We start from the raw sequence: 13,078 nt of genomic DNA on the forward strand, positions 1-13,078 counted from the left end.
TGGTTTATGCAAAGGTTTTTATTTGCAGTTAGTGACACTGGCCTGATGTAATGGAGGAAGTCAGTGGAACAGATGATCAAAATTCAGAGGACAAAAAAAATTCTTAATAATAATCCTAATTAATAAGCCATTTATTTTGCCTGTCAAGTAGCAAAATGGCAATGCAATCTGACAAATTATTCTGTACTCTGAAAACAGAAGTTTTGGTACTGAATGCAAGCCAAACTCAGCTCTCAGCTACACTGCTGTAAGTTCCAAAGCACCTCTGGAGAGATGAGCTCATGTATTTCTGGTTTATATTAATGCAAATTTGACCCCAGGCAAAATGCCAATTTGAATTCAATGGTTTTGAAGAGCAGCCATTCAAAAAAAGTTGCCATTGGAATTCAAAGCAATTTGATGAAATAAGATGCTATTCACTGATCTCTTTAAATGATTTAAGGTAAAATTGTACCGCTATAGAAAGTAAGATCTGTTCTTAATGGATGTCAAGAACCTCCTCTATTGTCTCCCAACAAATGGAACAGATGGTTTCTGGTTTAAAATCAGTGCTTCTCTGATTAATTCAATGGGTAAATCCCTCTTTGTAGCAGCTGAGAGCCTAGACAGATGACAGATCTTGCTGGCTTTCTTTGAACACAAATGTGTTGGTTGCTATGTTGATCACTTGGATATAGTAGTACCATTTATATTTTTGTGGTGGTTTCACCTGACTTGGCTAGCAACCACACAAAGCCACTTGCTCACTCCCCCTGCCCCCAGGGGTTAGGGGAGAGAGTTGGTGAAGTAAGTGTAAAGAGACTTGTAGGTTGAGATAAGAACAATTTAATAACTGAAATAAAATATAACTTAAAATAGTAAAATTAAAATAATATTAATAGTAATAGTAATAAAATATGTAAATGAGTGATACACATTTCAATTGCTCACCACCCACCGACCAAGCCTGGCCCATTCCCAGATAATGATCTCAGAGGAGCAACAATCCCAAAACTGAAACCGCAATCCCAGAAGAGCGAGAGCCTGGGCGAAAGCCAGAGAGAGTAAGAGAGAGAGACCCCATTAGTATACTGAACATGATATTATATGATATGGAATAGCCCATTGGCATATCCAAAAGCTAATCTAGCTTAATAATTTAAATATTTGTTGCTTCCCCTAGATCTTGCACTTGTAGACTAGTGAAATACAAAGTCCTTCACTTCCAGTGACAAATGAAAACATTGGTGTGGTATCAGCTTTTTCTCATAACAAATCAGATGCTGAAACAAAAACACAGCACTGTTGTAGCTATTAAAAAGAAACCTATCTGTGTCTCAGTTAAAAACCAGGACAATTTTATATACTGGTGTGTCCATAGCACGTGAAAAGAGCAAAGAAGTTTTTTCATATTTACAAACTGAGCGACTAGTACAAGGTACAGACCAAATCTGGGCCCCATTCCATTTTTTGCATTGCACCCCTTTCAAAGACCCCAGAGGTAAGAGGCAACCTGTAAAGTACTTCTTCTGGGACATGATTTTTAGCTTGGACCGATCTGTTACACTATCACGTCTTTGTTTCAGCTTATTCTGTGTGGTCATCTCAGCTGTGGTGCGCAGGGTCAGACAACCTTTCAGGTTTTTATTGACTCTCCCACTGCCCCAATGTGTCAGTCTGAAGACAGTCCCTTACTTCCTTGCACTTGGGCTGCTTCTTTCCTGTCTTTCTAGAGTAAAGTGATTGTAGGATATTTACACTGTTATTCCCTGTTGATGCATCTTTCATTCAGTACCAGAAAAAGGGATTGTGATTTAAGTTTGGACCTTTACGTGGGACTATCACTAATGCTGATAGACAATCGCTCCTTGTCCTGGCTATGCAGTGAGGTGATGGGAGCTTTACAGTATGATTTGAGGCAGCTGAATCAGGACCTATAATATCAGACTGAATAATTTAGCAGTTGTTACTGACCTTGATCTCTTCACAAATTCTCCTCTAATATCCATGATTATGTGTGAGAAAGTAAATGTCTTTTACCTCCTTTTTTTATTATTATTTTTACTTTAAAAGCTCACCTGATCCAGCAGCCCTCTCAATCAGCTAAAAGGCCTTCTTTCTAGTAGATCATTCTCATTTTCCCTCTCATTTTTGGAAGCTTTGTCTTTATCCTCCAAAGCTCAGAGAGCGGCAGTGCTCATCTGGGATATATTGAATGTTACAGAAAGCGCAGCTCTTAGGAGCCTGAGCAGCTAAACATCCTGGTGAGGGAAAAGGAGGAGGGATGATCTTAACTGGACTCTGAGTCCAATCTGTAAGGGCTACCAACATCACTGTGAGTTGTGTAGAGGTGGCAAAATTCCCCTTCTGAAGGAAAATTATACATTGTTTTAAGCTTTCTGTAAAGTGGTTTTATAGTAGGTTGTGGGACAACAGAGATGACCTTATTTAGGGAGAATTTGCAAGGCTGAAGTCACTACACTATGTAGTGAAGGAAAACTGCCCCATGTCCTTTCTCACTAACTCTAGACCTGCAAGAAGTCTTTCAGCATTAATACGGTTGAATATAAGAGCCAAGCAAGGCTGCTCGTTCACCTCATTAAACAACCAGACTGCTTTTAGTTTCAGCAGTGCCTCTGAATACCGTTGTGGTGCACCATGCATATGCAGCAGCTGGTGCAGGTGTACCATGGGCTTCTCTGACACGGTGCTGCATCATGATGTGCACACAAGCATTGCCTCTGCAAACACTGAAACCAGTCCTAGAGCTAACACAGTGTGAGCACATCCCTACGACAATCAGTCTGTTGGTCCCTATCATTCATCCCTAGAGAAGTAAGCTTGAAAGGATTTTATCAGAATAGGTTTTTTTTCCTTTAAAATTATAGACTTATATATACATATGTATATATTCCCTGTAGTCATTTGTGGAAGGATTAAAATTCATATTGACTTCCTTGTTTTCTTTTGCATTTTGATTTGTTATGGTACTGTTATTTATCATAAGTTGCAATGCTTTTTTTGATACAAAGACTGAAAGAGATGTTAGGCATTCATTTTTATATTAATTTTATTTATTTCTTCAAACACATTAGAACACCAAAGTAAAAAAATTTTTTTCTGTATAATCATTTACAATATCTCTTTTCTTGTATTGCATATAAATTATAATGAGTCTAGGCCTTTAAATGTTTGAAATTAAGTTATAATTCTCACAGTTGTCACTGTCTTCTGCATTGTCCATTACATCTTGATGAAAACGAATAGTAAAATCCACCAATATTAGTTTAATGCAACAGTGCAAGACCTGCATGCCCTCTGGTGGAAACCATCCTTAACAGACTAATGTAGATCAGCTTTTGTGGCAGTGCTAAATGTCTGACCTGCAGACAGACGCACTCTCCTTTGATATACTTAGTTACTTAATTAAGTTATGTTTCTCCATAGCAAAGTTTGTTAGCTAGTGGGAAGGAAAACTGTTCCAGTGATTGGTTTTTTTTTTTTTCACACTTTTCATTACATTTTGAACTCTTTCATTTTTCTTCAACATCTTTCTTGACTTTTTAACCTTGTTACTTCACTGTAATAAAAAGAAAATGAGTTATATGTTGCGTAAAGGTATTGAACAGTATCTCATTATGGACACAGGTTTTATACTTAGAATTTTGTTTTGGTTTTAAGGAAGTTTACAGGTCCGATACAAGCTGAGTAAGGACGGACTCCTCATTTTCACCATTGACTCTGGAAATTTTGCCAACCGAGAGCTTCACCATGTGAAGATTAACAGAGAAGGCAAAGAGCTTGTCATTCAGGTATGCTGTGGCTTATATTGAGTGTTAAATAATACTTCGTACCACAATCAGACCCACTGATTTCAATGCCTGATCACCAGCAGGAGGCAAAATTTCACATTGAACTGATGCAACAAAAGCTGGTCCAGCAGCAGAAGAGACGTGTGCATTAGATCAAAGCTCCATCCAGACCCTTCTTTAAAGTGTTCAACTATGGTGTTTTCCATAGAGTGATCCTTCCCTTGTCTCTAATAATCTGTGAATTAGGAAACACCTTCAGCGAGAAGTTCATTGGGACCATTGGAGTGGTTCCAGGATGTAGGGATATCTGTGTGACCTGTAGTCCCAGAGGAAGCATACAGTATGGATCACTAAAAAGCTGTCAAAGGGAGAAAAACAGCTGAGGAATGAGCACCTGGGAATGTAATTTAATTTAGGGCATGTGCCCCAAGGGAGAATGTGACCCCAGCTGCCTTATCCTCTCACAGAAAATGAAAAGTTGAAGGAACACAGGGTGCAGCCACCATATGCATGACGATGCTCTGTACCTTTGCTAGAAGCAAGCCATGCTGACTGTGACAGACCCATGAGAGATGAGAACCCTCCTCTGCCTTGTTCCCCTGCATTGCCTGTTTTTCCAAGGCAGGGAGAAGAGGACCATCTTACTGTTTCTTCTATTTTCTTTCTGAGGCTATTTATAGCAGTTGATATTATTAAACAAATTGGTTAGACCTGATCGGCCATCATTTAACAGGGAAGAGTGACAGAATCTCAAGAGAAGCCATGTGTTAAAGGAGTAGAATGAGGAGACAGAAACACAAGGAGTGCCAGTTTATCTTTCCTCTGCAGTTTTCATTTCTGGGTGGTAAAAAGATAACACAGTGTGCAACTAGAGTGGGTAGGCCTGATTATCTAGGAAGGAGGTTTATGCTAAAAGCCAGGGTTTTCCTCAAGTACTAGTCCTCTATTGTCTGCTGCACTATGGTTTTCTTCTATGGAGAACTGATTCTTCACAATACATTTCCAGAGAGACCTCCATTGAGTGTATTCTGAAGTGACTATACATGGATTTTGGGAAGCAGGGGAATTTCAGTGTCAAACATTTTAAGCTTTTCTGCAGGGGAAGTTTCTTCAAAGCCCTTTTTATGACTATTCTGGTGTAACTTTCAGCTTCTCATGCTAAAATCAAAGCACGTTCACTTTGCTATCTTTAGAAACTGAATCACGCTTGGGGGCAGAATTAACTGATTTGCAGCTGAGAGCGTTCCCAGAAGTCTTCAGTACAGAGAGATCGAGGAGTGTCTACATACTGTTGTAATGAACTAATTTTATTGACCTCTTCCAGGTTGATCAAGTTCTCAAACTCAAACACAACTTTTCTGAGATTGATTTTAAAGCCATCAAATCACTCACCTTGGGCAAGGTCACAGGTAGGTTCTACTAAAAATATTCCTGTTTTATCAGTCGTTATAATACTGGAGTTAACCTGTTCTATATGTTGGGTTTTTAATACGATTGGGGTTTTGTTTGGCTGGTTTAGCTATAAGAGTTGGCCTGAGCATTCCAATACTCCAATTTGTATATCTCATCAATGCTGAAATTTGACAGCTTTACTTGTTTGAACTGATAGCAGTATTAACTTCTCCCATTGCACAGGGTGGCGTCTTAGCCAAATGATATAATTTTGCAGACTACAGTTTGCTCCTCTCAAACCATCTCTGTTTCCCAACAATAAGAACAGCAGCACTGTAAGCCTTCATCCTCTCTACCCTTTTTTCACTTCCAGTCCTTTTGCATTTAAATTCAGCAAGGAATATTTATATTACATATAGCACTGAGGCCACAGTTCTGCATGTTCTGTGTATGGACTTCCTTCATCTTTGCCTCTCCACACTTCAAAGCCATTACAAGACCAGGAAAACTCTGACAGAAATTTGGACAGTAGAACTCCTCTATTTTGTTGTCAAATATGTTATATAATTTTATATAAGAGTCTTATTCATTCCCAGTAAGATTCTAAATGCTTCCTTGGTTATAGACATTTTAGTCTTGTTAGAACTGGGCCTCCATATCAAACCTGACATCTGTTTGATTATTGCAATTTTATATGTTTTATTAATAGCACCCAAGGCCTGCAGGACTGGTAGCTAGACAGAAACAACAGACAGTGTCTACTTGTGCAGTATAATTGTATATAATGACATCAGTGACTTCTGCATCAAATTTTACTAAGCAGATTAAGGGCAGGAACTGATTTTCCCCTTAATTGTACCCATATTTGTTCAGAATGCAGCAATCCTCCAAGCCTTTGTGGGCAGGTTTGGGAACCTGGCACTTTTCAGCCCAAGTCAGAGTTAAGCTAAAAATGTTGTTTTATCAACTTTTAGCTGTAGTACTGAAAATCTAAAAGAGCATTGCTTATCATAACTCTTCCTAAAGCTCCAGCTATTGATACCAAATCAATACAGGAACACTTTTCTAACAAGCAAGATGGAACATAGCACAAAAACCTTCAAACACATAGCCAGCAAGCTGACAAGGTGCAGCTCAGCATCATGGAGAGAAACTAGATTTAGTCACAAAAATATGATTAACTTTACAAGTACAAGGTTGTTGCAAAGCCAAAAAGCCCAGATGTATCTCTAGAGGTCTGGCATTCAGTTCCACTGAACACTACAGACTTGTCTCCAGACAGTTTTTAATGGATATATCCTTCTGTTACTTCTCTCTTGCCCCCAAGTTTATTGGAATTTTGTTTTAGTAATAATAATAATAATAGCAGTAGTTCATCTTCTGTAATTATACTAAAGCCATAAACTTGGCCTTCCAGATGGTGGGGAATCTTATTGCTGTACCAGGAATCACACAGTGCATCCCAGAAAGTCACTTTAGTTGAAGTCTAACCCTAATTCTGATTTCTTCTTCATACGTTAAGTGAATTTCAAGATTTCATTTTCCAGATTTTATCCCACAGCTGTAGCTCTGTTGAGTCCTTGTGCCCTCAGAGAATCACAAATCCCAGAGTCTTCTCCTCTCCAGGATGAACAGTCCCAGCTCTTTCAAGCCTCTCCTCATATGAAAGATGCTCCAGTCCCTTAATCATCTTTGCAGCCCTTCACTGGACTCACTCCAGTAAGTCCATGTCTTTCTTCCACTGGTGAGCCCAGAACTGGACTCAGCACCCAGTGTTACATCCATGCAGAGTATGGGGGAAAGATCACCTTCTTCTGTCTTCTGCAATGCTCTTCCCAAGGCAACCATGGATGTCATTGGCAGCCTTTGCTGCAGGGGCATATTTCTGGCTTGTGGTCAGCTTGTTGTCCACTAGGGCCGCCATATCTTTCTATTCAAAGCTGCCAGCTGGTCACACCTAACCAGTTTTGGTAGATGGGGTTATTCCTAACCCAAGTGCAAAACTTTTCATTACCTTTGTTAAACTTCATGAGGTTCCTGTTGTCCCGTTTCTCCAGTTTGTCAATGTCCCTCTTACTGCTGACAGAACCATCTGATCCACCAATTGCTCCTCTCAACTATATATCATCTCCAAACTTACTTGGGTTGCACACTGTCCTATGCTGAAAACAAAAACCAAAACCAACAACAACAACAAAAATCCCTGCTGCTACAAAGTCAAGAGTATTGCCCTGTTGTATCAAGAGGACCTTGTCATTTTAGGAATGTAGAACTTACATAACTATGTCCATTCATAATTTATACTATTATATGGGTAAAATGTCGACATAACTTCTTTTAATGATTCACCAGAAGGTAAATACAGGTGAGCTAAAACAATATCCTCCAATTTCTTCCTTGTCATTGTTATTGCCTCATCAAAGCATAAACTTCCAGAAGCATATGATGCTTTGAAGTACACCTCAACTTCCTGCAGTGTTGTTTCTGTAGTGTTTGTACCACTGGGATTCAGGTACCTAAAGGCATTTGTTAGGACCATTTAATTGTCCACTGAAATAGAACCATATACAAAAACTCCATTCTACATGTCCTACATATCTATGCTATACTCTTCTGAAAATTTGTCTACCTTCTTTCCTGTCACACCGCTGATTGTTTCCCTGCTCTAACAGCCTCATCCTGGCTGCTTAACCAGATGATTATACCACCTGCTCTCTGGACTCCACCATTCATTTCCCACTGGCTGAGAAATCTCAAAGAGAGCTTCCAGCAGGACATCATAAAAGATTGAAACTTCTTCCTCACCAGATTTTCTTGTGATAACCATTTTAGCACAGCTGGAATTCTTGAAAAGAGCATTTCTATACAATGACCAGTTTTTGAAGAATAGTGCTTCCCACCCCCCAGCCCCATTACAATTCCTTTAGTCAAAAGCTACTTAAACTCTGATGGGTTTTTCTGCTTTTCAAATCTGCTATATTTTTCAATGGCTGCCCTACCTGTAGCTCTGAATTCCAGGAAAAAACCCTCTATTTAAGGTAGAGGGGGCTCACTTGGAATTCAAAACATAGGGACACTCTGACACAGACTGCTTGTATGACCTTGGGCAAGCCATTTATGTACAGATATAAAGGTAAGCAGGCATTTTATTCCCAGTGGAACCAGTCTGAGCTTTGCTATCTCTGTTCTCTATCAGTAAAGCATGGATAATAGAACTTCCCTACATCAGAGGGGTACTGGGAGGATAAAAACATTAAAGGCTGTGAGCTGTTCAGATCCACAGTAATAGGGCCATATAGCTGCCTTAGAAAGATCAATCTAAATATAAGTGTGGCTTTGAAGACAAGGGAGTAAAAAGAAGCAGCATTCAAGTAGCCAACAGACTTCTGTTGAATTCATCCTCACAGTATCCAACAGCAACAGAGAAATATTATCCTGTAGTTGTGATTTTTATTTCACACATATAGAGTCAAGACACAAAAGGACCTATCCAAATCTGATCGGCATCAATGGGAGTTTTTCCATGGGCTCTAGTGAGTACTGGATTTAAGCCCCAAGAGGGTCATACAGTTTATGTCAAAGCTTCAGTGAAATCTTAACCAGAGTCCCAGTTCATTTACTTTAACTACTCCTTGCAGAGATCACACTGCTGTATTTAACCACATGAGTTCTGTTGGCAATCTGACTTAACTGTGAAGCTGGCTCCACTTTGAATGAAGGATCGAACTGCATGACCTTCGGAGGTGTCTTTCAACTTAAATTATTCTGTAGTTCTCTGATCTCAGAGACACCTTTGCATATGTTTAGATCTTGTCTAGAAAAAGCTGCTATCTCAATGGAAAATATAATTTATTTGTTTTGGAGTCAACCTTAATGATTCTTTGAAAACTTTTTACTGTGCCTCAACATGTCTAAATCTTTCACCATTACAGTCCTTGAAAAAATAATCACTGATGCAGAGAAGTGAATCCCGTTGTCTGCATATTTGCTTCTGAGCAATTTAATATACTAGCTGTGTAGTGATACCAGAGTAAAAGGGTAGCATTGAAAGGGATTCAAGAGTATTCTGAAGAAAAAGGTTGCAAAGATTTCTTTAGCACCTATTAATGTTCACCTAATTTTACTTGTGTCTTCAAAGTGATGAATTATCAGTCCTTCCCACACTGCCAATGTAAAGAACTGTGTAGTAGTCTAGCACATGATCATATCTTTTATCTCTAAAAGCCTGAACTAAAACACACTCAAGTTGTAAGAGTCTTTCAGCTGAATTATTCGGCTTTGTTAAAAAGTGTACATAGAAGAAAGTTTGTCTGGAAAGTAATTTTATTAAAATTGTTACGTAAATGCACTGCAATTCTTTTGATTTCTACAATAGCTTTTCTTATTAAAAGTTCACAAGAAGAAAATTGAATCTATACACTAAAGAGATCACAGAGCAATTAATCCAAGAGTGATACTATATTGGGGGAGATGATAATAGGATAATTAAATCAGAAGGGGTAAGTTGGCATTAACTCTGAGATATAAAAGCTTCCCTAAAAAAGCATCTCCTTTTAGAGAGTTTCAATGAAAAAGACTTAAGTCCATTTTTGGGGGTGGAAAGTCATTCTCTTTTCTAAGCTCACAAGATCACAATTTGCTTGAGAAATTTAAAGCCACAGTCTTGGAATATTGTGCTCTAACATTTTAAACAATACATCAGTCACGGCAAAAGATATTGACTGGACTCTGGTCACTGCAAAGCTCTTTTGTTTCTTGCACACCGTTCTTGCCCTAAATACCTATTTCTTAGCCAGATCATACCCCAGAAAAAGATCTCTTGGCTGTGTTATAGGCCACCTTTAATGGTCATTGTTTTTCCTCTGAGGAGCCTAGTAAAGCTTTAAGGAAAATGGAAATTACTAATTAGGATAAAAGAGGAGAGGCATTTGGGACCAAGGGGGCAGCAGTTAAAATAAGCAAAGTTTGGCTACTCCAAGCACTTCAAGCTATACAAGGTCTAAGCCAATAATGCCATCATGTCTCTATCAAAAAGAGACCAAATCTATCTGACTTTTTCCCCAGCTATACAATTTATCATATGATCATAACACCATACTTAAATCCCCATTTTCTTGGTGATTATACTGCCTAAATAAGCGTCCAACGTCATCTACTCCTATCCAGAAATTTTATTTTTAGTCTGAATTCTTGACTTTAGCTGTGTGCTCCTGAGAAAAGCCTGTATTCTTTTGCACATAATCTCTCCAACTTTTTTGCATATTGTCTTCTTTTTATAGATTATATTTTGAGCCCTTGATGTGTTTTGACATGTTAGGATTCAAATGTCAAAAATTGTGATATGTAACAAATTTCATATTTCAACTCCAAGCAGTGCTTCATTTTTGATGACAAACTGTCTTAAAGAGAACATATTAAATGCATGTCTGAAATTATCTTTGCTAAGCCTAATGAAACAAAAATTCTCAAATATTCTGCTCGGCACGAAATGTTCAATTGCCAGCAAGCAAATCCTGGCATGTTCTGCTCATTTCTGGGAAAACTTGGGAGAAAAAGTACCTTTGCTCTGCTGTTCCTTGCTTTTTCAGAAGTATCTTGGAGGTGCATTGAATGCCTGAAGCCTTTCTCCTGTTCAAGTTCATTGTTTTCTTAAGGAAGAGCCAAGCTGGTTGAGTTCAATGGTTCTAACCAGGAAAAAATTCTGTATTGTTCACTCTGCTGCCTTTATGGCAGGTTTACACCAGGAAATGAGATTGTTCCAAAGATGCCTTTTTGTGGGTTCCAGTCTAATCTGAGATATGCTTTCTGCCCTTTCTAAATTAATAATTAGTATCAGATAAGTTTACGGACATTGTTGAAGGACATACATAGCAGCATATTTTCGACTGCACAGTACCTCCTAGTTAACTCTTCTGAGACAGGTGCAGTGTGGAGACTACAAGAGTCTTTCACTTCAAGGTCATAAGCTCAAATCTAGTGACAATATCCAAGAAATAATCTTGCCAGTGCTGTTCAGCACCCTGGCAAAATGAGGTGATGGGTACACTTTAACTTCCACAAAAATCATATTTTTGTTTCTCAGACTCAAAAAAAAAGAACAACCAGTGCTTCAGCCTACAGAATAAATTACCCTTTGTGCTTCTACCAGCGATTCACCTAGATAAATTAATTAGTTAGACCATAGACATTTGAAACAGTCTATATCTGCTCTCACTGACTTTAAAAATAAATTTTGATTAAGAAACCCATGATGGGCCTTCCTGGATATAAGTGAGCACACAAGTAAACTTTGAGCTTAGATTTAAGTTTCTGAGTGACATAAAATTAATGTTTATAAAGAAATAACAAAAATATATTGGATAACGTTTATGGTCCCATTTTCTGCAGTGGTATCTTTAGAAAGAAGGTCTTTTGAGCCACTCTGCCTACACACAAGTAACACTTTTTATTCTCTTTGATTCCAGTTACTTGTCATATTAGTTATCGTTTATTATGTCAATTTGCTGATACATTGCTAAGCAGCTTAATGCTTGGTTCTCTTCTGGCAAAATACTATTTATGATTAAAATTAATTCCCATTACTGAGATATTAAGTCTTAAAATTTCTTTCTTTATTTAAGATCTTAAAACAAGGGTGTTTTATAAGGCAGAGGTACATAAAGAAACAGCAGTGGAAGAGGATGTCTGTTTTTGTGAATAGGAATGAATTAGCTGATAAATTAAGTTGATGCAATCAGTAAAGGTTAAAAAAATATGACTACATGTTAGACTTAATCCTCATTACCACGGAAAGCCATTGCAAATACATGGAAAACAGGAAAGCAAAACTGACACTAAACTTACTGAGCTGTGACATTGCAGTATGACAGCATCTAGGGAGCAGCTAGAGGACCCAGCAAGAAGCTAGAGCAACTTATGCACAATTCAGCAGACAAAGCTTAAAAATTACTTCCTATAAATATAAGTAGACTTAAGTTGTGTGGAATGAACAATTAAAATACTCAAAAGCCGAAGGAGATTGCCTTCTCACTCCCCATGTAGAAATCATCCAAAGTAATTTGATCTCTAGTACCAAGAACAGAAACACAATGCTAAAATGTCAGAAGATCAAACCAAGCCATCCCCAGCAATTCAGTGTGATTTTCCAGGCCAGTCAAATGTATAGAAAGATTCAGTGTAGCTGGGTCAGAGGAAGGCCACTGATGTTTCATATGACCTTGGTTCAACACAGACCTTGGAACTTAACCAAGTTGCTTCTTTTACTGAGCACCATCCCATGTAGTGAAAACATCTTTTGGAAAAACATTTCATCATTATTTAAAGACTTCAAGTGACAGAGTGGTCTTTAATAAGCCTTTCACAGAGGTAACCATGTCATAATCACAGATTTACATTATCCAGTCATGAATTCAAAGGGCAGCACAAGTCATTCACATCCAAGTTGTGCAGGTCTCTTGTTGAGAACAGTGAAAGCTCTACTTTCTGAAAGACCTAAGGCATGCACCTAAAGCCATATAATAAAGCAAACTATATCTGTGCATGTGGGATTTTTACCAGAGCACTCTGGGGTTGGTTTTGGTTTGTTCTTTGATTTCTTTTTTTTCAAATTTCAAAGCCTTTCAACAACAAATCTCCTAGTTCTCATTAATGCAAAGCTTACTTTGACAAAAGACTCCTGGAATTGCCCCTTAATTTGACTTTCCAAAAAAGCCTTCAAAAGTGCTGTATCTTAGACTTTTCAAACTACTGTACCATGAAAAAGGAATTCATTATTTCTTAGGCTTTACCTTTTGCACATTGGGGCAGAACAGAGCAATTTAGATTGCCTGATGTCTAAAAGATACCAACAAATCCACCTTTTGTGTCAGAGCTATGAAAACAGGAAAGGGTGAAAG

General features: G+C 38.2%; 1 protein-coding gene across 1 annotated transcript in view; it reads left to right on the forward strand.

Moving 5' to 3' along the window:
* LOC104521845 (contactin associated protein family member 5) overlaps positions 1-13,078 on the forward strand; it is a 97,018-nt gene that overhangs the window by 75,931 nt on the left and 8,009 nt on the right. Inside the window, exons 10-11 of the mRNA XM_010163963.1 lie at positions 3,661-3,791; positions 5,116-5,200. Coding sequence (XP_010162265.1) covers positions 3,661-3,791; positions 5,116-5,200 — 216 coding nt within the window. The remainder of the gene's footprint in view (positions 1-3,660; positions 3,792-5,115; positions 5,201-13,078) is intronic.

This window comes from Antrostomus carolinensis, unplaced genomic scaffold, assembly GCF_000700745.2.
Source record: "Antrostomus carolinensis isolate BGI_N321 unplaced genomic scaffold, ASM70074v2 scaffold5993, whole genome shotgun sequence".
In the NCBI taxonomy this organism is placed as follows: domain Eukaryota; kingdom Metazoa; phylum Chordata; class Aves; order Caprimulgiformes; family Caprimulgidae; genus Antrostomus; species Antrostomus carolinensis.